The sequence below is a fragment of the Geotrypetes seraphini genome, chromosome 7, assembly GCF_902459505.1.
Source record: "Geotrypetes seraphini chromosome 7, aGeoSer1.1, whole genome shotgun sequence".
NCBI lineage: Eukaryota > Metazoa > Chordata > Amphibia > Gymnophiona > Dermophiidae > Geotrypetes > Geotrypetes seraphini.
In genome coordinates, this window is record NC_047090.1 from 75,814,062 (window position 1) to 75,835,300 (window position 21,239).

At 47.2% G+C, this 21,239-nt stretch overlaps 1 protein-coding gene across 1 annotated transcript in view; it reads right to left on the reverse strand.

The window, feature by feature from the left end:
- Nucleotides 1-21,239, reverse strand: part of INTS13 (integrator complex subunit 13) — a 151,918-nt gene that overhangs the window by 53,854 nt on the left and 76,825 nt on the right. The window contains exon 8 of the mRNA XM_033951172.1: nucleotides 15,541-15,625. Within this exon, the coding sequence (XP_033807063.1) occupies nucleotides 15,541-15,625 (85 nt within the window). The remainder of the gene's footprint in view (nucleotides 1-15,540; nucleotides 15,626-21,239) is intronic.

Consider the following 21,239-nt stretch of genomic DNA (forward strand, 5'->3'; position numbering starts at 1 on the left):
ATATTGAAGTTATACAAAGATGACCACAGAAGATTTAGAAGCGAGTAGTTTTTCAAGATTTGTGACTATATTGTAAGTCACTTTAACGAATCAGCCCCCAGATAAACAAGGTCTCCCGTCATGTTCTCATTATATTGTCCTTGGTAGAGGTGTTCAAAATTCAGTATATCCTGGTAGAAACACTCACCTTGCTCCTCTGAGTATGGTCCTATGTTCTCCTTGAATATCTCAAGATAAACATGGACTTTGAGAGAGACATCCCACAGACCATTTTATTGTAATTCTTCACTAGATTCTCAACCAATTCCATGTAGTTTTTGGCCTTGTGATTGCCCAGGAAGTCCCAAACCATTGCGACAAAGCTGTTACAAGCCAATTCTCCTTCCTAGTTAGTTTATTGCGAAATTCCTTGCACTCCAGGATCTTTGTTATCTGTGGTCCAACAAAGACACTAGCTTGCCTCAGACAGATTATGGAAGATGTCTTGAAAGTACCTGAAGGCTGCCGAATCCTTATCTTTAGCTCTGCCAAATTGTTTCATTGATGTGCAGTGGTGGCATCAGCACCTTCTGGGGGTTCACCAGTGGTTCCCATTTGATGTTCTTTCTTCCCACAGAGAACTTGGTCTGCTGTGGCCAGTCCTGCCTTTAGTAGTGTGCCTTTGTGCCCCTGCTGTCCCATAGTCAGAAATAACAAGGAAACTTGGCAAGATAATCTTTGAGACACATTAGGAATGCCACCATTTTGAAGTTGCCAATGACCTCACAGCCCTACTCATCATACTTCAAGGTGCCTTGTAAGATCTCGATGCTGTTGTAATCCTCTTTGAGGTGCTCTTGAGTGAGCCAGTGGAAGAGACGGGTACTTGGTTCCATTAAAGAGCAGCATGGCTTACAGAATGACACGGTGACAGAATTCATCACCGTTCCCATCCCCGTGGATAACCATGGGAAACCATCCCCATGCCATTCTTTAAGGAGAGGGAAGAATCAGAGTATGAATGGGCATAGCCAATGACCCTCAAGACTTGCACTGAAGAATGCTAGTATAGAAGGACTGAGGTGATGCTGCAGGATAGGCTGTCAATGAAGAGATGCCACTTTTCGTGTTACAGGCAATTCCAATTGCCTCAGACTGCTCACATTAAGGCAGAAGCAGAGCCCATCTTGATGGGTGAAGAAGGTGGAAAAAGCTTGGTGATGCTTCCTCTGATCTGTAACTTGCACATTTTCATGCAACAAGTTCCACTGCTTGAGTCTAGACATCAAAGCTCAGCACTGGACTTAGTGACCAAGATCTCTGATCAAGTCTTTGAGGTCTTTTTGGTTTGGATAGTATAGGTTTCTCTTATTGGATGATGTCACCATTGGTGTAGACCAGGGATCTCAAAGTCCTTTCTTGAGGGCCGCAATCCAGTCGGGTTTTCAGGATTTCCCCAATGAATATGCATTGAAAGCAGTGCATGCACATAGATCTCATGCATATTCATTGGGGAAATCCTGAAAACCTGACTGGATTGCGGCCCTCAAGGAGGGATTTTGAGACCCCTGGTGTAGACCAAATGAAAGGAGAAATCACTGTTGTGCATTAAACTCTAGACAAAAACTGTGTCAGTGTGCAAGTGTTAGATACTGAAGCTAGCTTAATCTTTTTACCTTTCCTGGGTGTGGACTAAAAACAGGCCATATGTTTGTGGCACAGAGCAAGGGACTGAAACTTAAGTCCCATGTTTCCTCAAAGTTTTGGGTCTTCTTTTTTGAAAAGGTTTTGCTCTGTGATAAAGCCTTGTGCAGGGACCATGGAACTCTGAAAGCCTCATATTTTTGGGTGGAAAGATCAGTGGGTTGGCTCTATCTCCTGAATGGGTTTGTGCTCTGACCTGACACAAAGCCCTGCCCTGCTAAGGTCAATGCTTTCAGAGAAGAGAAAATACTGTGTTACCTTTTTTTTTTTTAAGAAGCTGTGCTCCTCAGGAGGGGAGGTGCTGTGTGTACTGTGCTCTTACCAGAATTAGAAGAAGCTGAATTGACTGGAATATTTTTTCTTGCTTATTAATTGAACTCTAAAGAGAATAAACTTGTTGCCCTGAAATTCTGGTAAAGAGAAAGGAAGAATCCTAGTTTGTTTTTTTAAGTCAAAGTGGGCAACATTATTGTTTGCTGCAAGATCACTTGTGTTTGTTTTCTTTTCTTTTATGTGTTTTGAAGATCCTGACAATTGCTGTCTTTTGCAAAGGATGGAGAGAAAAATTGTTGTGGGGTTTTTTTGCATTCTCAAATAAGACCAGCCTGATTTTCCTGTCCAAGTGTGCTTTGGAGATTCTGTGGGAAGGGAAATCCTGAGAAAGACCACTTTAATATTCTTGCATTGTGCCCCTGTGACAGGCACTTTCTTTGTCTGTTGCAGAAGAGTGTGAGTGTGAGTGGGTGAGTGAGAGTGTGAGTGTGTGTATTTATCTATAATAATAAAATGCTAAGCGCACATGCGCACTCTCACTGCGTGCTTCCCTGATCCCTGTTCTGTTGCGCTGTGCCGGCAACAGTGCGCATGCGCGCTTACTACGTCACAATGGCAACTCGGAAAAGCAAGGGCCTGAGATGGTGGAAGAACAGCAGCAGCCCCCGAAGCTCCTCACCAGTCCAATCCCTCTCTAACCTCTCCTTCCTCACAGACGCCGAAGAAGCTGCAGCTGGGGCAGTTGGGGCCTCCCTCGCCGCGCCCAACCCGCCCAGGCCCCGCTCCCTCTTGCGGCGCTGGTGGCGGCTGCCGGGAGGAGGGCTCCGAGCCGCTGAAGACTGTCCCCAAAACACCGGCGGAGAGTCGGGTGCTGCCCCCGCACAGGGCTAGCGACCTAAACTTGTTCCGGGCGGTGGCTGGAACCTTCACCGAGGCCAAAGAAGCTGCAACTGGGACGGTCGAGGCCTCCCCCGCCGCGCCCAACACACCCAGGTTCCGCTCCCTCTCGCACTCCAAGCACTCACTCCAGGTAGCTGAGAGGAATGGCTGGAGGGTGTCGTGCCAGTGCTGCAGGTGAAAGGGGGCTGCTTTTGTTGGAGAGGTGTGCTGGGGGGCAGACAGCTTTGCTCGGGGGGGGGGGGGAAGACAGAAGGGGGCCACGGAAAACAGTCAGGGAGAGGGAAAGAGGGTTGATTTGGAGGGAGGGGTGTGCTGGGGGCAGACAGCTTTGCTTGGGGGGGGGAAGACAGTAGGGGCCACGGAAAAACAGTTAGGGAGAGGGAAAGAGGGTTGCTTTGGAGGGAGGGGTGTGCTGGGGGGCAGACAGCTTTGCTCGGGGGGAAGATAGAAGGGGGCCACGGAAAAACAGTCAGGGAGAGGAAAAGAGGCTTGCTTTGGAGGGGGTGTGTTGGGGGGCAGACAGCTTTGCTCGGGGGGGGAGACAGAAGGGGGCCACGGAAAAGCAGTCAGGGAGACAGAACGGGGCCAGGGAAAAACAGACAGCATCCAAGGAGAGAGAAACAAATAAAAATAGACAGACAGACAGCAGCCAAGGGGAGAGAGAAAGATAGACACACATCTATTCTAGCACCCGTTAATGTAACGGGCTTAAAGACTAGTATATATAGATAAATGTAAAAAGAAAAAAAAAAAGTTACAATCGTTCATACATGTAACTTTTTCAGACTACTTATGAACCCATGACATTAATCAACCACTCTCAACATCTTGGATCCACTACTTTAAAGGAAGATTAAGTTCTTACAGCAATAATCTTCTTTCTCGTAGAAAAAGGTATACGAGTCTTGAACCAGTGAGTTATTCTCCTTTACTCATGAGTTTGTAGAAAACATCCTCTACCTTTTCCTTTCAGTTTTGCCTCCTGTATCTCTGGCCTGTGCCCATCTCCTCAGTTCATTTCAAAGCAGTTGACAATTCCTATGAGGAGAGATAAGGAGGCAGGAAACAGGGTACTCCCCAACCAGCCAATTCTGTTCTGATCTGCAACAAATCAATGCCAATATAATTATAAGTGGGAACAAGGTGGAAATGAACAAGCCACCTACCTTAGTGCGATCAGCACTAGCACTTATATAGCTGTCAAGCCTCTTGTTTTTCTCATAGGGACAGAGAGATCAATCAGTACTCTTTGGGACTATCTAACAACAATCACCAAGATATGAAAATACATACATGTCTGTGACAGGAAGCAGGCTATTTGAAATCTGACAGGGCAGGCCTTCAAAACTCATATACCTTTCTACTAGAAAGAAGACTATCAAGGTAAAAACCTAATCTTTCCTTTTAGTGTAAAAGGCATGCAAGTCCTGAACCAGTGGGATGTATCAAAGCAGTCCCCTGAGTCTAGGGTGGGGCAGATGAGCCTGCTGTGAGCACCAAGGACCCAAAAGTGGTGTCCTTTCATGCTACTGTCCCCACTCTGTAAAATCTTGTAAAAGTATTAAAGGTGGACCATGTAGCCACCCTACAAATTTCATCAGGTGACAATGCCTGGGACTCTACCCATGAATCCACAACCCTCAGAATATGTGCTCTCTAATCAATTGGTGTTGATAACCACACCCAATATAGGCTAATCAATAGCTGTGCAAATCCACCTGGAACTTAGGCCTAGATTCACTAACCTGCCCGATTCACTCCGCTCTGTGTCCGATCAGACACAGGCCGACTGATTCACAACAGGCCTGTATTCAAATGGGGGTGATCGGAGGAACACCCCCCACCGACTATATGGATCACTCTCCAGCCATCTAGATGCATGCACAGACCATCTACTTTGCCTGTAGATCATATGTGTCAAACACAAGGCTTGGTGATGAGATGAGATGGGGGGCAGTTGGGAAGAGAAAGGGAGAGAAGTTGGATCTGGAGATGGAAGGGAGGGAGAAATGTTAGGCTTGGTGGTGAAAGGGAGAGAGAGATGCAGCATCTCTTTCTTTTTTTTTCCTTCCATCTCATTGTTCAGCATCAAGGGGGAGGGAAGAAGAACAACAGAAAAGATAGGGAGCAAAATGTTGGACCAAGAGAAGAGAGGAGGAGAGATAGAAAGAAATAGGAGGCTGGGAAAGGAGTGAGATGGGAAATGGAGAGTTACAGAATAAGAGAAGATGGAAAATTGATAGGTAGCTGAAAATTTAAAAAGGAGAAGGATGAGAAAGAGGGAGAGATTTGAGTGGACAGAGGAAGAAAAGAAAAAAGGAGAAAAGTTGAAAGGGAAAAATCAATATGTTGAAGACAGGGACTGGAGCAAGAGAGAAGAGGAGAAAAAAAATGGACAGCAGACACTGGAAAGAGAATTAGAAGACAGACAAAATCAGAAAGAGAACCTGGGACTAAAAGCAAAATGACCAGACAACAAAAGGTAGAAAAATAATTTTATTTTCTATTTTGTGATTACGATATGTCAAATTTAAAATGTATATCCTGCCAGAGCTGGTGTTAGACAGCAAGCGTGAACTAGGACCTAAAAGAGAGGAAAAGTCTTTTTATTTATTTTGTAGCCGGCGAGACTAACCCCCTTCCTTTTCTGGCGTGAGTTTTGGTGGCGGCAATTGATCCGATGTTCACAGAAGTCCTGTGAGCATCGAAGCCGCCACCGGCGCTGGGGTCCACGCTGTGCGTCAGCAAAGGAGGGGGTAAGTATCTTTAAAAAAATCCGGCCCACAACTTAGCCTGTGTTTTAGATTTCAGCCCCTTATGTGATTTCAGTTTGACACCCCTGCTGTAGATGGTCTGCACATGCGTTTGATGTCAGTGTTTTTTTAATTTTAATTTTACTTTTTACTTGCGAGCCCGTAATTTTAACCCGCAGATTTAAAGCAGGTTAAAACCACAGGCTCGTGCTGCAGAGAAAGGCGGAGAATCGGGGCAGGGAAGATCGGGGCAGGAAAGTCGGGGCAGAGCTCAAGGTAGAGAACAGGGCTGGAAAATTGAGGCAGAGCTCGGGGCAGAGAGCAGGGCTGGAAGTTGGCAGGGATTTCAGGGCAGCAATGGAGCAGGAGTCGGCAGGGACGTGTGCGACTGGTCCTCAGCAGTCGCTTGTTTTGGGATCGACCAGCCCAGTCAGCGCACCTCTTTTTTTTTTTTAGTGAATCGCTGCCTGTATACATTTGAATGTTGTTCCCCCTCATTTGCATGCGCAGATCGGAGGATGATTGGGACAGAGACTAGTGGATCGGGTCAGAGGGAAATTGGGTCGTAAAGGGGTCGCTAAGTGGTCGGAACTTGATCGGTGGGCTTAGTGAATCTAGCCCTAGGAGCCTTAGAGGCTGTCTTTCCCAGGCAGTTAGGGCTCGTTAGCACAAAAAGATGATCTTAGAGGTGAAAATCATTTGTCACCTTTAGGTAATGGAGAAAAAAAACTCTTAACACCCAGCAATGCAAAAACTTTGTGTGTGAGTATGTGTGTGAGGTTAAACCTGTGGGAAAGAATGTAGATAGTCAGACTTTCTGATTGATGTGGAAGGCTGAGACCACTTTAGCAGAAGGAAGGAACCATGCAGAGGGAGCCCGTCTCCATAAGCCTAAGGAAAGGCTCACTCCACAACACAGTTTGTAGCTTCAAAACCCTTCTTGCTAGAGCAATAGCTACTAGAAAAACTGTCTTAATGGTACGATCCCTCAGAGACACCTCTTGCAAAGGCTCATACAGAGCCCGAGGACTTACAAAACCAAGTTAAGATCCCACATTGGGAACAGCTGTCGCAGAGAAGGATGCAGCCCCAATCATTTCAAAAATCTGGCAACAACTGGATGAGAGGCCACATCTACTCAAGCCCTAAAACACAAAAGTCTTGCCACTTATACTCTGAAGGAGCCAACTGCCAAACTCCTCTCAAAACAATCCTGCAGAAACGCTAGAACTGCTGACATTAAAGTCTTCACCAGTTCCACATTCTCCTTAGCACATCAGCACTGAAAAGCATAGGCTGCAATAGTCACTGGTTTCTTAGATATGAGAAGAGCAGCAATAACCATCTCAGAGTAGCTCTTCCGCACTAAGGCCGCACACTCAAGAACTACACCAGAAGCCTAAAGCATTCAGGATCCTCCAGGGCAACAGGACCATGCGAAGCAGAGTCGGATGCAGTGGCAGTTTCAGACACTTGTCCCTCTATACACGAACCAGATTCACGTACCATAGCAGATGCGGCCAATCTGGAGCACCCATGATTACCAACCCACCATGACCCAACCCATCATGGGCCATGGGGGAAATATGTACAACAACCCTTTTTTGGGGCAATATTGTACTAGAAGATCCATGCTGGTGCTTTTGTGCTTGAATCATCAGCTGAAGAATCAAAAGACTTATGTGGAATGCTGAGGCCATCAAATCGAATGTTGGATGCCCCCATCAAAGCACAATGCTGTTGAAGGCCCTTTGAGCTAGGGACCACTCTCCTGGGGCCAGGGTCTGCAAGCTGAGATAGGCGGCCTGCACATTGTCCACTCCAGATATGTGTGCTGTTGACAGAGTTTGCGGGTGGGCTACTGCCTAGCGAAACAATAACTTGGTCTCCAGTTTCAAAGGAGCACTCTCAGTGCCTCCCTGCCTGATGACATAGGCCACTGCTGTGGCATTGTCTGAGAAAACCCTGCATCTTCCAAGACTGAGAATTCAGACTGGGGTATTAAGAGCACCGACTCTGATCTCAACTCCTTCCAGTCCTTCACAAACTGGACCGCTCTGTGTCCTGCAGATGACTCTTAGGCAGGAGGACCGCATTCCGAGAGGGCGAACCCACCTGTGCAATCACAGGCGTGACCCCAGAGGGTACCTGCAACTCCTGATAATTTAAATAAGCTACACACATTAAACTCACAAAATCTTGAGTAAACCCCTGAATAGGAAGTCCTGAGGACTCCTGCAGGAACTCACCTTGTCTCTTTGCAGGCCCTGAGGCATCTGCTTATCTGCACTTCACTAAATCTCTCAAGTCTCTATCTGAGGGCTCTAGGGGAGATTTTTGACCACCAAACTGAACCACCTATGAGTTAGATGCCCTAGAGCAGGGGTGCCCACACTTTTTGGGCTTGCGAGCTACTTTTAAAATTACCAAGTCAAAATGATCTACCAACAATAAAATTTTTAAAAAACACAACGCACACTGTACTCATAGAATTGTTAATTATCATTCCTATTCCAGGGTTTTTCAAAGAGGTCAAAGCAGATGACTCTATGCACTATCACCTCAGTAACAACCATACAAAAATAGTCAAATATATCCCCCTCCCTTTTTACTAAACCACGATAGCAGTTTTTAGAGCGCAGGGAGCTGCGCTGAATGCCCAGCGCTGCTCTCGACGCTCATAGGCTCCCTGCGCTAAAAAACTCTATTGCGGTTTAGTAAAAGGGGACCTTAGTGTAAAATATAGACAGCAGATATAAATTCAGACACATTTTGATCACTAAATTTAAAATAAAATCATTTTTCCTACCTTGTCTGGTGATTTCATGAGTCTCTGGTTGCACTTTCTTCTTCTGACTGTGCATCCAATCTTTCTTCCCTTTTAGCCTGTATGCTTCCTCTCCTCCACACCTCATTCCCTCCCCCAACTTTTCCTTCCTCTCTCCCTGCCCTTTCTTTCTCTCTGCCTCCCTTTCCTTTTTTTCTGTTTCTCTTCTTTCCTTCTGTCTCCCTGCCTGCCCTTTTTCTTTCTTTCTCCCTGCCCTCCCCCAAGACACTGCCACTGCGATCGGGGACCAGGACCCAAACTGCCATCGGGGACCAGGACCCAAACCGCCACCAATAACAGGCCCGAAAGCCGATGCCAATAACACGCCCAAAAGCCGACGCCGCCCCAACCTCTCCCTGCTTCGGCCGACCAGCATCGCAAGGAGCTGTTGGGGGAAATGCTGCCGGGTCCTGCCTTCGCGGAAACAGAAAGTAGGCAGGACCCGGCAGCAAGAAGAGGAAATGCTTCACTAACATGTCTCCCGCCTTAGCCCGTAGCGAACGCTTGCTTCAGGGTAGAGAATGACACGGGGAGCGATCCCCGCAGCGAACCGCTGCGTGGCTGCGGTTTGGCTGCGGGTTATGGTGACCTCATTAGCAAATCGCCGCAGACGCGGGGACAAATCCTTTCACCGCCCGCAAAAACGGTGAATAGATTTGTCCCCGCAGGCCAATGTCCCCCCTTCTAGGAACCGCTATTTACCTGTGTTTCACCTGCACGTTGCCGCATTGACTCCGCCCCCCAATATACTGGCTCCTCATTTGTCAGATCAACCCTTCCTGCCAATAGAACCCGCCCCCCCCCCGACGATCGCCGGCAGGAAGGTGCTCAGCCCTTCATGCCGACAGAACCAGCCCTCCCCAACGATCGCGGCAGGAGGGTACCCATCCCCTCCTGCCTACCCCACCCCCCCCCCCCAACGGCCCTCCCGACGATCGCAGCAGGAGGATACCCAACCCCTCCTGCCAGCTCCCCAACAGCCCCCCTATGATCACTGGTAGGAGGGTGCCCAACCCCTCCTGCCGGACCCTCCCCCAACAAACCCCGCCATCCCGAAACACCACCCTTAGTCTTACTTTCCAAGTTGGACCGGACAGCTCCTCGCTCGTCTGGCCAGCAGGCCTGCCTCCGTCCAAATGAGGCGGGCCCGCCCCTCCCCTCCCCTGCCTAACCCACAGGATCCTAGGGCCTGATTGGCCCAAGCACCTAAGGCCCTCCTATAGCGGGAGTGGCTTTAGGTGCCTAGACCAATCAGGCCCTAGGATCCTGTGGGTTGGGCAGGGTAGGGGCGGGCCCGCCTCATTTGGACGGAGGCAAGCCTGCTGGCCATACGTGTGAGGAGCCGTCCGGTCCAACTTGGAAAGTAAGACTAAGGGGGTTCCGGGGTGGGAGGGTTCGTTGGGGGGGGGGGGTCCAGCAGGAGGGGTTGGGTACCCTCCTGCCGGCGATCTTAGGGGAGGCCATTGGGAGGACCGGCAGGAGGGGTTGGGTACCCTTCTGCTGCGATTGTCGGGAGGGCCGTTGGGGGGGGGTCTACAGGAGGGGTTGGGTGCCCTCCTGCTGTGATCGCTGGGGGGAGGGGAGACTTGCAGCCATAGCCGCGGTCACTATGCTAATCACGATTAGCATAGTGACCGCGATTAGGTACACGATTTGGTACACGATTAGGTACACGATTTGCCGCGATTAGGTACAGCGGCCGCGTCTACTTACCATGTAGGCTAACATTGTAAGCATTAAAAGTACATGTCGTGTTTGTTTTTGTATAGTTATCCTATATAATAAAAGGCTAACTCGCGCATGCGCAGTCCTATTTTCGTGTTCCGTGCGCTGTAGGTCTGTGGCCGAAGGAGTGCGCATGCGCGCGAATACGTCACCACCCGATCGCCTCCACAAGCCGGACCGCAGCCAGACGACGTTATCCGTTTCTCCTGTCGCCGCCGCTGATCTCCGTTTCTCCTTTGCCGCCCACCCCCTTCTCTTCCCGCGGGTCCGAATGGCGATTCAAGCAGCGTGTACATCAGTCTCCACACGCTGCTTCGGGCCCTTCTACTGCCCTGATTTGCTCTGCCGCGTCTCTGATGATGTCATCAGGGACGTGCCAGAGTAAATCAGGGCAGAAGGGCCCGAAGCAGCGTGTGGAGACTGATAAAAGCGCTGCTGGAATCACCACCTTTGTAGTCCGGCCCGCGGGAAGGGGAAGGGGAAGGGACAGGGGCGGGTAGAGGAAACGCTAATGCTGCTGCACAGGGAACTGGTGGGGGGGGGAGGGAAATGGAGGGGAAGGGAATGCTGCTTTGGACGGACAGACAGACAGAGAGAGGAAGGGAAACACAAAGAAAATAAGAAATACACAGGGGCAGGTGCTCAGGGAACTGGTGTGGGGGGAGGGAAATGGAGGGGGATGGAATGCTGCTTTGGACAGACAGAGAGAGGAAGGGAAACACAAAGAAAATAAGAAAGACACAGGGGCAGGTGCACAGGGAACTGGTGTGGGGGGAGGGGGATGGAATGCTGCTTTGGACAGACAGACAGAGGGAGGAAGGGAGACAGAAAGGAAAGAAGAAAGACACAGGGTCAGGGAGATACACAGAAAGACAGACAGGCAAAGGGGGCCAGGGACAGAGACAGACAGAAAGGACAGCGGGAGCCGCGTCAGGAGGGGTGCGGGATGCGGCAGTGGGAACTTTTCCAATGGGTGCAACTGGGCAGCTGTCGGGAACCTCTGATCAGGGGCAGAGCAAGGTAAGAGTATCATAGGGATAAGAAGGAGGAGGGAGGATAAAAAAGGAAGGGATGCCTACTGCTGGACAGGGGGAGAAGGAAAGAGATGCTGATGGACAGGGGAGGTGAAGAAAAAATAACGGAGGACTAATGTTGGACAGGGGGAGAAGGAAAGAGGTGCTGCTGGACAGGGGGGAGGTAAAACAAAGGGAGAAGGGCTGCTGCTGCATAAGGAGAGCAGTGAAGGGGTGGTGGTGGACACAGTGGAGGTAAAAGGAAGGGAAAATGGACAGGGGGAGCAGGCAAGGGGTGGTGATGGACAGCCAAGGAAAAAGAAAGGCAGAAAGAAAGAAAGCGGCTAAGGAGAGAGAGAGAAAAAAAGACAGACACACACACATATGTTCTAGCACCCGTTAATCTAACGGGCTTAAAGACTAGTTAACTAATATTTAACTAAGTTTTAAAGAATGTTTCCTTTATACGTAAATAAAGAAAAGTATTTAAAATCGTACCCGTTTGAGGCTTTTATATATGCAGCGGTGACGGGGCGGTGAATGGGGTTGCAGTGGCGGTGACGGGGCGGTGAATGGGGTGGCAGTGGCGGTGACGGGGCGGTGAAGGGAATGGCGGTGACGGGGCGGTGCAGAGGATGGTGAGACGGGGACGGGGCGGTGACGGGGACCAATTTTTTCACCGTGTCATTCTCTACTTCAGGGCTCTCAACATGTGCGTGCCGGCTTCCCTTCTACCCCCCCCCCCCGGACATAACTTCCGGTTTCGGAGGGAAGAGAAGGGAAGCCGGCACGCACACGTTAGAGCCACGGAGCATAAGTTCGCTACGGGCTGAAATCTCCAAGCCGGTTTTTTTTTTGTGTTTTTTTAATTTTCAGCAGTGGCAGCAGCAGCAGATGACAGCTGGGCGGACCGCCCAGCTAAAAGGCCCTAGAGAAAACACTGGAGAGGAAGGCTGATTGGCCCAGTAGATCAGTACGGCAACACGAGTCTATCACGGAGCCCGGGTTGGGCTACTAGTCGATCGCGATCGACGTGTTGGGCACCCCTGCCCTAGAGGGACCTGAGGGAGCTAAGCCAAGCACTCCTGCCCCCCAACAAGTGCTCCGTAGAACGTGGAACATGGATGCTCCTTGGTGGGCATCCAGAACAAATCTGAAATGAATCCACATTAAGACAGCCTGGAGGAGTCCATTTGAAATGATTAAAAAAAACTAACAAAAAACCCAAAAACAAAAAAAAGGTGCTTTGAGGCGGATAGAAGCTTTTAAAATCAAATTGGGAAATCCAAGAAGGCCAACTGCAGCAGTGTTTAAGCACTAAAAAATAGCCAGGAAGAGTTAAATAAAAGCACAGAAATTCAACAAAGGTGAATTTGGAGGTGGGGGACCCAAATACCAGCCCCAGAAACCTCTGAAACTTTGACCACTCCAATGTTTTCCATAGGCTACAATAGCCTGTACTGACACTTGTGCTGGTGCTGTGCAAAGCCCTCAGGACTGACAGGGGGCCACACTACCTGTGCTCAAGCACTTGTAAAAGCCAGGAGTGAGCTCCCAGGGAAATCGTTCCCGAGCCTCCTAAGTGTTAGGACAGGCTGGCCAGGCAGATTCCTTCTAAAAGGGTTGCCCTCCCAGCTACTGAAGCCTGGCCCCAGAATCTGTGTCTTTTTTCAGGCAGAGCTGTCCCAATCTAACTTGGAACCTCTGGAGCATCGCAAACCTCCCAGTTCGAATGAAGACCTGAAAACAAAAAAAATCTAAACCAGATTAGAAAGATAACTTCCATCTTGCTTGTAGAAGGAAAAACTGAGGAGATGGGGTACAGTCCAGAGATGCAGGAAGAGGAACTGAGCGAAAAAGGTAGGTGATGCCTTCTACAAACTCACGAGTAAAGGGGAATGACCCACTGTTTCAAGACTCGTATGCCTTTTGGACTAGTAGTCACCTTTTCCCAGAGATGGACACACATCTTATCACTTTCATAGTTGTTGGGGATTTTTCAATAAGAAGATAACGATGGTTTTTAAATTATAATAGCAAAGCAACAAAGAGTTTTTTGTGGAGATGAGGTAAACTTTGATTCTACTTCTTTATATTTTTGCAGTTATGGAAAGACATTCTGAACTCTCCAGACCCAGGAAACATAAAGGTATACATGATAGAATTAAAAAGGAAATTGGACCAACATGGAATAGCTAATTACCCTGAAGTTAACAACAGAACAATGAGTAGCTCTACTTCAAAAAATTACTGCTTCAGATTAGTGCTGCCCAATTCAGGAAAAAAACAATTTTGATTCGATTCAGCCTATTGAATCGATTTTCGATTCGATTTTCTTGCCCAATTGGGTGGTTTTTTTTTAAGCTTTGCAGTTATGGCACATTAATTGCCAAAATTAATGGGCTGTAACTGTAAAATCATGGTAGTCTGATTGCCATAAATTGTGCATGTCATCTCAGGACTCCTATAATCCTTTTAATTATAGCTCTGCTCATGATAGATTAGGCAAAACTCATTTTGTATACCGGACATGATCAAGGCATGCCAAACAGGGATTAATGCTTACCAGTAACTAGTCTACTATATCTGTGTAAATAATATCATGGCTTAAATGCATCTGGCTACCTACACAAAGCTAGACATTTCAGATAAATAAGCTTACTGACTTCCAAGGAATGCTTATTATTAATTTTATGCTTCTAATTCTATTTCTAATGTTTGTATTCCTATAGCAGACAAACCAGTTCAACTACCTGACTATAACAAGGCACATGGAAAGCATAACTCTCGAATTCTGGTAACAGAGAATTGAGTTATTTTTGGCCTTGGGCCATGTCACGTTTTCCAGTACAAATAACAAGAAAATAATTAATAGGTATAGTAAAAGTTTAAGATAAGCAGGTCTTTAATTGCTCGCTTACTTATACTGTGACTTATTTTGTCTTATTTCCTTTTCTATTTTAATGCCTTATATTACTATTTTTGATTTGTATAACATGCCTACACTCGTACTTCTCCTCCCGATTCTTTTATTCATCCTCTCTTAATGCATCTACTGGCTTTGGAATTTTATATTATTACAGATGCACTTTACATGTGTTAATGCTCATTGTTATTATGTGCCTCCTTTTTGGGAGCACGCATATTGTTGGTATTGTATTGTATTTTTTGCTTATAAAATCAATAAAACTCTTTGAACAGTAAGATAAGCAGGTCAAGATTCCAGTCTAAACAAGTCATAAAAATCAAGCCTGTGCCAAACCAGAAAATCCCTAACTTGTGCCTAAACCTGAAATGGGTAAACTTTCAAACTCCCAAATGCCAAATGCTCACTGAAAACATTGTCAATAGACAATATAAATGTTAACTTTATTCCCCCCCATCCTGCTCCTTCCCCTTACTCTCCCTCGCATCCCATTAGGGACATCAGCGAGTCCTCTCTCAAACTTTCATCTTTTGAAGTCTTAACGCCGTTGCTCAGCTTACTCATTATTTTTTAAAAAAACCTACAAATCCCATCATCCCTAGCACCAGGCTCTGAACATTCCCGGCCAGATCAGCAGTCGGCAATAGAAGGGAGTTAGCTGGGAGGCCCGCAGGTAGCCTGGGATACAGTACACTGGGAGAAGCCTGAAAAGAAGGCCGCAGAGGCTGACAAGCGCAGGAGCAAAAGTTAAGCTGAGGCGCAGACCCTCCCTTTGCCCAATAAACCCTGAACCGAGTAAACACGGGGCCTGAATGCATATGGAGGGCTGCCCGCCTCCTCCCCTCGGACTTACTTAGGGCCACCTCACAGGCTTTGCGCAACTGGGAGTGCTGGGAGTGCTTCACTTCCTTGTCGGCCAGGATCTTCTCCAGGGCCTGTGACAGGAACATGCTTTTGGTCTGGCTCTCCTGCTGCATGACCGCCCCGGCTCCTTAACTCGACCCGCTCTCTCATACCCAGCCATGCAAGAAGGCGGCCCCGAACCCCATCAGGAAGTGACAGCGCTACCTCAGGCCTGCACCCTCCCCCCTCGTCCTCTAAAGGAGGAGCGACAGCAGCCGGCTAGCAAGAGGCAGCGCTGCCAATCCTGCTTTAGGGGCGGGTCAGACAATGAATTGGGAGGCCGATTTTTTTTTGTTTTTGAATTAATTTGAATCGATTCACCCGAAATGAATCGGTGAATTGATTCGAATTGTGAATCGGGCAGCACTACTTCAGATATCAGACAAAGCTATCAGTGGCAAGAGTGCCTCCCTAAGTTGAGGAAAGTGGGCGATGAATCACAAAGCGTACCAACAGATTTTGAACAACTTCCCTGTGGAGTAATGGTCCAATTTGATTCTGTTCTTACACACTGTGGAGAGATATTTATATACTTACCACTTTTCAAGAAGTCTACATGGGCCTCTTTGTGATGAAGAAGCTCCACATCATAATTTGCAGACGTATTAGCATGCTGTTCTTCCTTTGTTTGAAAACAAAAAATATAATATATATGCCTTTTGAGATTACTATAAAGTCACCCAAGCAACATTTTAGCTTAAACAAAGAAATTCTGTTTATGTCCAATTGCAGTAGGATGCAACATTGAAGAAGCTACTCACCCTAAAGATGCAGTAAAGTAAGATTTCTGGAGGAATATGTTCTCTATGTCAAATTTTGTCCAGTAGTGAGTGAATTGAAAATTGTATAGAAATTTTAAAATATTTAGTTAATACTTTTCTAAATTATCTATACTAAATAGAAATATAGGAAAATAAAGGAAAATACAGACCATATGCCCTATCTAATTTGCCTAACCATGCCATCTATCTCAATTTTGCCTCCTTTTCATGTTTTTCCCCCCTGAAAATCCTTGTTGTCTTTACTGTTAGCATGTACTAACACAGTTATGTGTTATCTGCTGAAGGACCCAATGCTTTCCCCGTTTTCTCTTTCCTCTTTCTTATTCCTAGCTTTCTTCTATTTCTCCTCTACAACATGAGTGACCTCTCTCCACAACCTACCTCCTACTTCCTTCTTTCTTCCCTCTAGAACCGCATCTTTCCCATTAGGATCATCCTGGGAGGCCAGTGGAATAATGCAATCTCTGACATTATGACCAATCCTAAGAACTCCCTCTGATGGCTTTAGTGGACTTAGGAATTCTCTCTAAAGGAGGATCACCTGAGCAGTTGGTTCCTCAATGCTTAATGCCTCCTGCACCTGCATAATTATTCCAGAAAGCTTTTCCCTCCTGAAAAAGTGAACCACCAAAGGATCTTGTCTCTTAATAACCAAAATCTCTCCTTCTTCCAATAGTTCAAAGACTAAGATTACCGGATTTACCTGGACATGTCTCTTTTTAGTATTGCTGCCCGATTCACTTCGGGTGAATCGATTCGAATCAGTTCAAAACAACAACAACAACAAAAAAGTCAGCTTCCTGATTCGCCTGACCCTCTCCCCTCGCCCCCTAAAGCAGGAGCGGCAGCGCTGCTCTTATTGACTGGCAGCTGCCCACCTGCTTTAGAGGGCGAGGGTCAGTCGGGAAGTGCTGCTGTCGGCTTCCCCCCCCCCCCGGCGTCCGACTTCCACCCCCTTGGCCTCCCCGCACTGTTTACCTTCCAGGAACAGCCTGATGTCAGAGGAGGAGGGGGGGGGACCGGGACAGAGGAAAAAGCTCCGAAGAAGTACAAAGATCACTAGGCACCGCGATCTTGTTTGCAGGCAGTTCCTGGAAGGTAAACAGTGCGGGGAGACCAGGGGGGAAGCCGGACCCAGTGGGAGGCCAGGGGGAACACGCAGTCCTTCCGGGGGGGGGGGAGTGAGCAGTCCTTTGGGGTGGGACAGGCTGGTCTTCAGGGGTGGGATATGCCTTCAAGGGGGGGGGATAGGCCTTCAAGGGGGGACAGACCTTCAGGTGAGGGGGGCCCTGGTATAGAAGTACATGGAGGGAGGGAAGGGGGGTTCAAAGAGATGTGCATATGCTGGACTTTGGGGAGGAAGAAATGGGTCTGAAAATAGAGGAGAGGGAGAGAGATGATGGACAATGTGATTTAGGGAGGGAAGGAACAGAAAGGGAGAGAAGTTGGATGCAAGGGATGGTGTGGAGGGGGGGATAGAGATACTGGATAGAAGGGTAGTTGGGAAAAGAAAGGGAGAGATGGTGGACCCTGGGGTGGTAGGGAAGGAGGGAGAGATGCTGGATGAAAGGGTAGTTGAGAAAAGGTGGATCTGTGGAGGGAGATGAAAAGAAGGAAAGATGCCAGACTTCCAGGGGAGGGAAGGGGAAATGGAAGGGGAGGCCAGAGATAGAAGATGGATGGTTAGCAGGGAGAAAGAAGAAAGAAGGAGACCCTGGCAAGCAAGTTATCAGAAGACAACCAGAGCCTGAGATCAACAAAATTTGAATGACCAGACAACAAAAGGTAGAAAAACTAATTTTATTTTCTGTTTTGTGATTACAATATGTCAGATTTGAAATGTGTATCCTGCCAGAGCTGGTGTTAGACCGCAAACGTGAGCTAGGATTTAACAGAGAGAGAAAAAGTCTTTTTTGTTTGTTTATTTTGTTTAGAGCACAGTGCCAGTGTGGTTAGGAGAAGGCGAAGGGGGTGAAGAGGATGTAAAATAAACCCACCAGGATGTTTGAAAAAAACCAAACCACCCAATTGGGCAGGAAAATCGAATCGAAAAACCAATTCAATAGGCTGAATCGAATCGAAATGTTTTTCCCCGAATCGGGCAGCATTACTTTTTAGAGGCTTTTCAAAACCTGGCACTTTGTCCGGGTTTTGAAAAGCAGATCACATCGGGAGCGGCATCCACGCATGGGGGATGCCCGTCCAACCGAGACGAGCTGGCTGAGGGGGGCAGGGCTAGGGACGAAGCTGGGGCATGGTATGGGCGTAATGGGTGGATCTTTGGGTCCAGATTTTACATACATATGTAAAATCTGGTAACCCTATCAAAGACCTTTTTCCTAAACCACTGAAATCATGTCTTCTGAAGTGACAGCTTTCAACTAGCACTTGTGACTGCTGCATAAAGAAAGCTTTACACAGGAGTAGAATAAATTCTGGAGAAAACAAATTCCTATACTTTAATGGACACATGATTAGGCTCCAGTGCCATAACTTCATCCTGCAAGTGTGGTGCTGGAAGAGAACAGGCCTTGTCCGAGACCTATGAGAGAAGTGCAGCTGTCAGAAACAGTTTATCAGCACCCTGAGATAAAATAGTTTTTGTCCCACCATCTTCTGTGCACTGGAAACGTTTTTATGAGAAGCAGCAATAAACTCCCCCTCCCCCCCCGATATGTCTGATCTATCTGACTTCTTTGCAGCCATGTTCACAACAGATGAAGCTGTAGACTGATCACACTTCCAGGAGCTGCTGCAGAACAGGGCAAGGCCAGCTTAAGGGACTGTGGCACCATGAGGAAATTCTGACATCAGTGCCCCCCCCCCCTCCACAAACCAGTAGCCTTCCTCCTCTGGTGATAAAAGAATGATAAAATCCCAAATCCTGGTCCAGCATCTCTCGCTCTTCCCCCTCCTGCCAACAGGAGGAGGGAAGAGAGAAGGAGAGGTGCTAGACCAGGATTTTGGTGCCCTCTTTCACCACCATCATCCTGAACCAGCTCCCCACCTGGTCCATAGGTTGAATTAGCCCTGCATTAGGGTCACTGTAAATAATTACTTTAGTAACAGAGTTCTACAGCCCTAAATGCAACAAAACACTCATTCTCTTCTATGCTGGCCGATGCAAAACCAGCTTATAAGTCTGCATCATTTCTAGCACAAAAACCAAACAAGGTGGAAAATATTTCACATGCTGACCCCCTGCAATGAGAGTGCTCTTTCAAAATGTGGTAAAATGCTCTACTCCTCAGTCATAGTAAAAAAAAGCCCTTTCACTAGAAATGTTAGCATTCCTGGAGCCAGGATTGATGGCTGTGGGAACCAAAATAACCACAACTGTCTTCTACAATCATAGCCAAGGAGGGAAGGCGGAGTACTGGAGAAACAAAGTGACTCTTGACTCTACTCTTGGCAAAGTGTGGAGGGGGGCTGGGGATAAAAAAAAGGACTAATTTCATAGTAATTTGTACCTGTATGCTTCTTCTATCTGTAAACTTATTTTTCTTGCTTCATTTTTTTTTCCACTGAGGGGGGGACTAATCAACCCCCAAAAGAAGAATTTGTATTAGGGGAGGGGGTACCTGGACTCCATCAGTTATCTCTAAGGTGTGGTAGTGAAAGCCTTGAATTTTGTTCCAATTGCTAAACTCAGTCAGATGAACATCTTTCCAACTGGGCCCAGAAGATACCACACCAACCCAGAAGTGCACAGGCAGGGCAGGATTAAATCTTCGAGGGCCCCTAGGCACACAAGTACACTGGCGGACTGAATGTTCTGAGCTGTTCTGACGATCATAAGAATTCTATGACCATCGGAGCAGTGCAGAGCATTCCGCATGCTGGCTTGTGCTTCAAACCAAAGGAACGGTACAGTTTAGGGGGTGAAGAAACAGTGGTGCATATCCCCCAATCCTGAACAAAATATAAAGATAGCAGATGTAAATTTGAAAAAAGAGAAATAACAAATCACTTTACAAATTAACAAATAAAAATAAAACAAAAAATGGAAAATAAGATAATACCATTTTATTGGACTAATACACTTTTAGCTTTCAGAGGTCATAACCTCTTTCCTTAGGTCAGTAAAGTATATAGTGATACCTTGGAATACAAACTTAATCCGTTCCAGAACCCCGTTTGAGTTCCAAGAAATTTTTTCCCATTGAAGATAATAGAAACTGGATTAATCTGTTCCTGGGTCCCACAAACTCAAATTTTAATAGGAAATACACTGGATTTTAAGGTAAAATATTAACAAACATTCCAAAGCAGCATTCAGATTCTGGGGCACAAACGCATACATACACTGTGCAGGGTGTTCGGATGCCAAAACAAAATTTACTACAAAAAAAGTTCAGATTCCAAGTCGTTTGAGTTCTGGGGCGTTCGGATTCCGAGATACCACTGTACTTCTATTACAGTATCCTGTCCTGACCTGAGGAAGAATTTGGTCTCTGAAAGTTAATCAAAAATGTATAAAAATTAGTCCAATAAAAGGATCACTATTTTTATTTCTAAACATTTATCAACACAGCTACAATATACTACTTTAGCCTATAGCAAAAAAATAAAAAATAGAATTTTTTTCTACCTTTGTCATGTGGTTTCTACTTTCCTCATCTTCTTGTCATTCTCTTCCTTCCATCCACTGTCTGCCCCTTCCAGAAAATGTCTGCCTCCCGCTGCCATTTCTCCTCCTGCCTCCTCCCCCCCCTCATCCATTATCTTCTCTGTTCCCTTCATGGTCTGGCATCTCTCTGCTTCTATCTCTCCTTCCTTCCCCCCCTGTGGTTTTTAGCATCTCTCTCTCTTCTCATTTCCTCCACTCAGATCTGATCTCTCTGTCTCCTTACCCGTTCTTTGGCATCTCTCTTCCCTTTTCTTTTCTTGTCTTCCTTCTCTATTTTCTGCCTCTGTCTAAATTAAATTCTTTCTTACTATTCAGCCCTCAGTTTCTATTTTTTCACTGTGTCTGCTCACAGCTTGCAATCCCTTTCCTTCACCCTCCACTATCTCATTAACTATCTTCTTCCCCCCCATCCAGCATGTGGGAAAGCAGTAGCAGTGGTGAGGAGGTGAGGGCTGGGCACAAGTTCTCCCCACTTCCATCATCTGCCCTGCCCCTTTCTTCCCACATCTATCATCTTATCTGTTCTGCCTTGTCCCCTTCTCCCTCCACCCCAGGCCCATCTCACCAATCACTCCGATTTTTTTTTTTTAGAATGGTGATGCTCCTCCCCCCCAAGCATCGATCGGCAATGCGGGCCCCCCCATCGACGGACACACCCAGACGGAAACAGGAAGCTGTGTCAGAGGGAAGCTTTGGGCAAGCAGCACCGCTTGCAAAATTACAGCTCTCATTGCCTTTCTTACCTGCATTGCTTGCTTGTCTTACTTTCCGTCAATGGGGGGGGGGGCCCATGTTGCTGATCAGAGGGGGGAGCCTCATTGCAG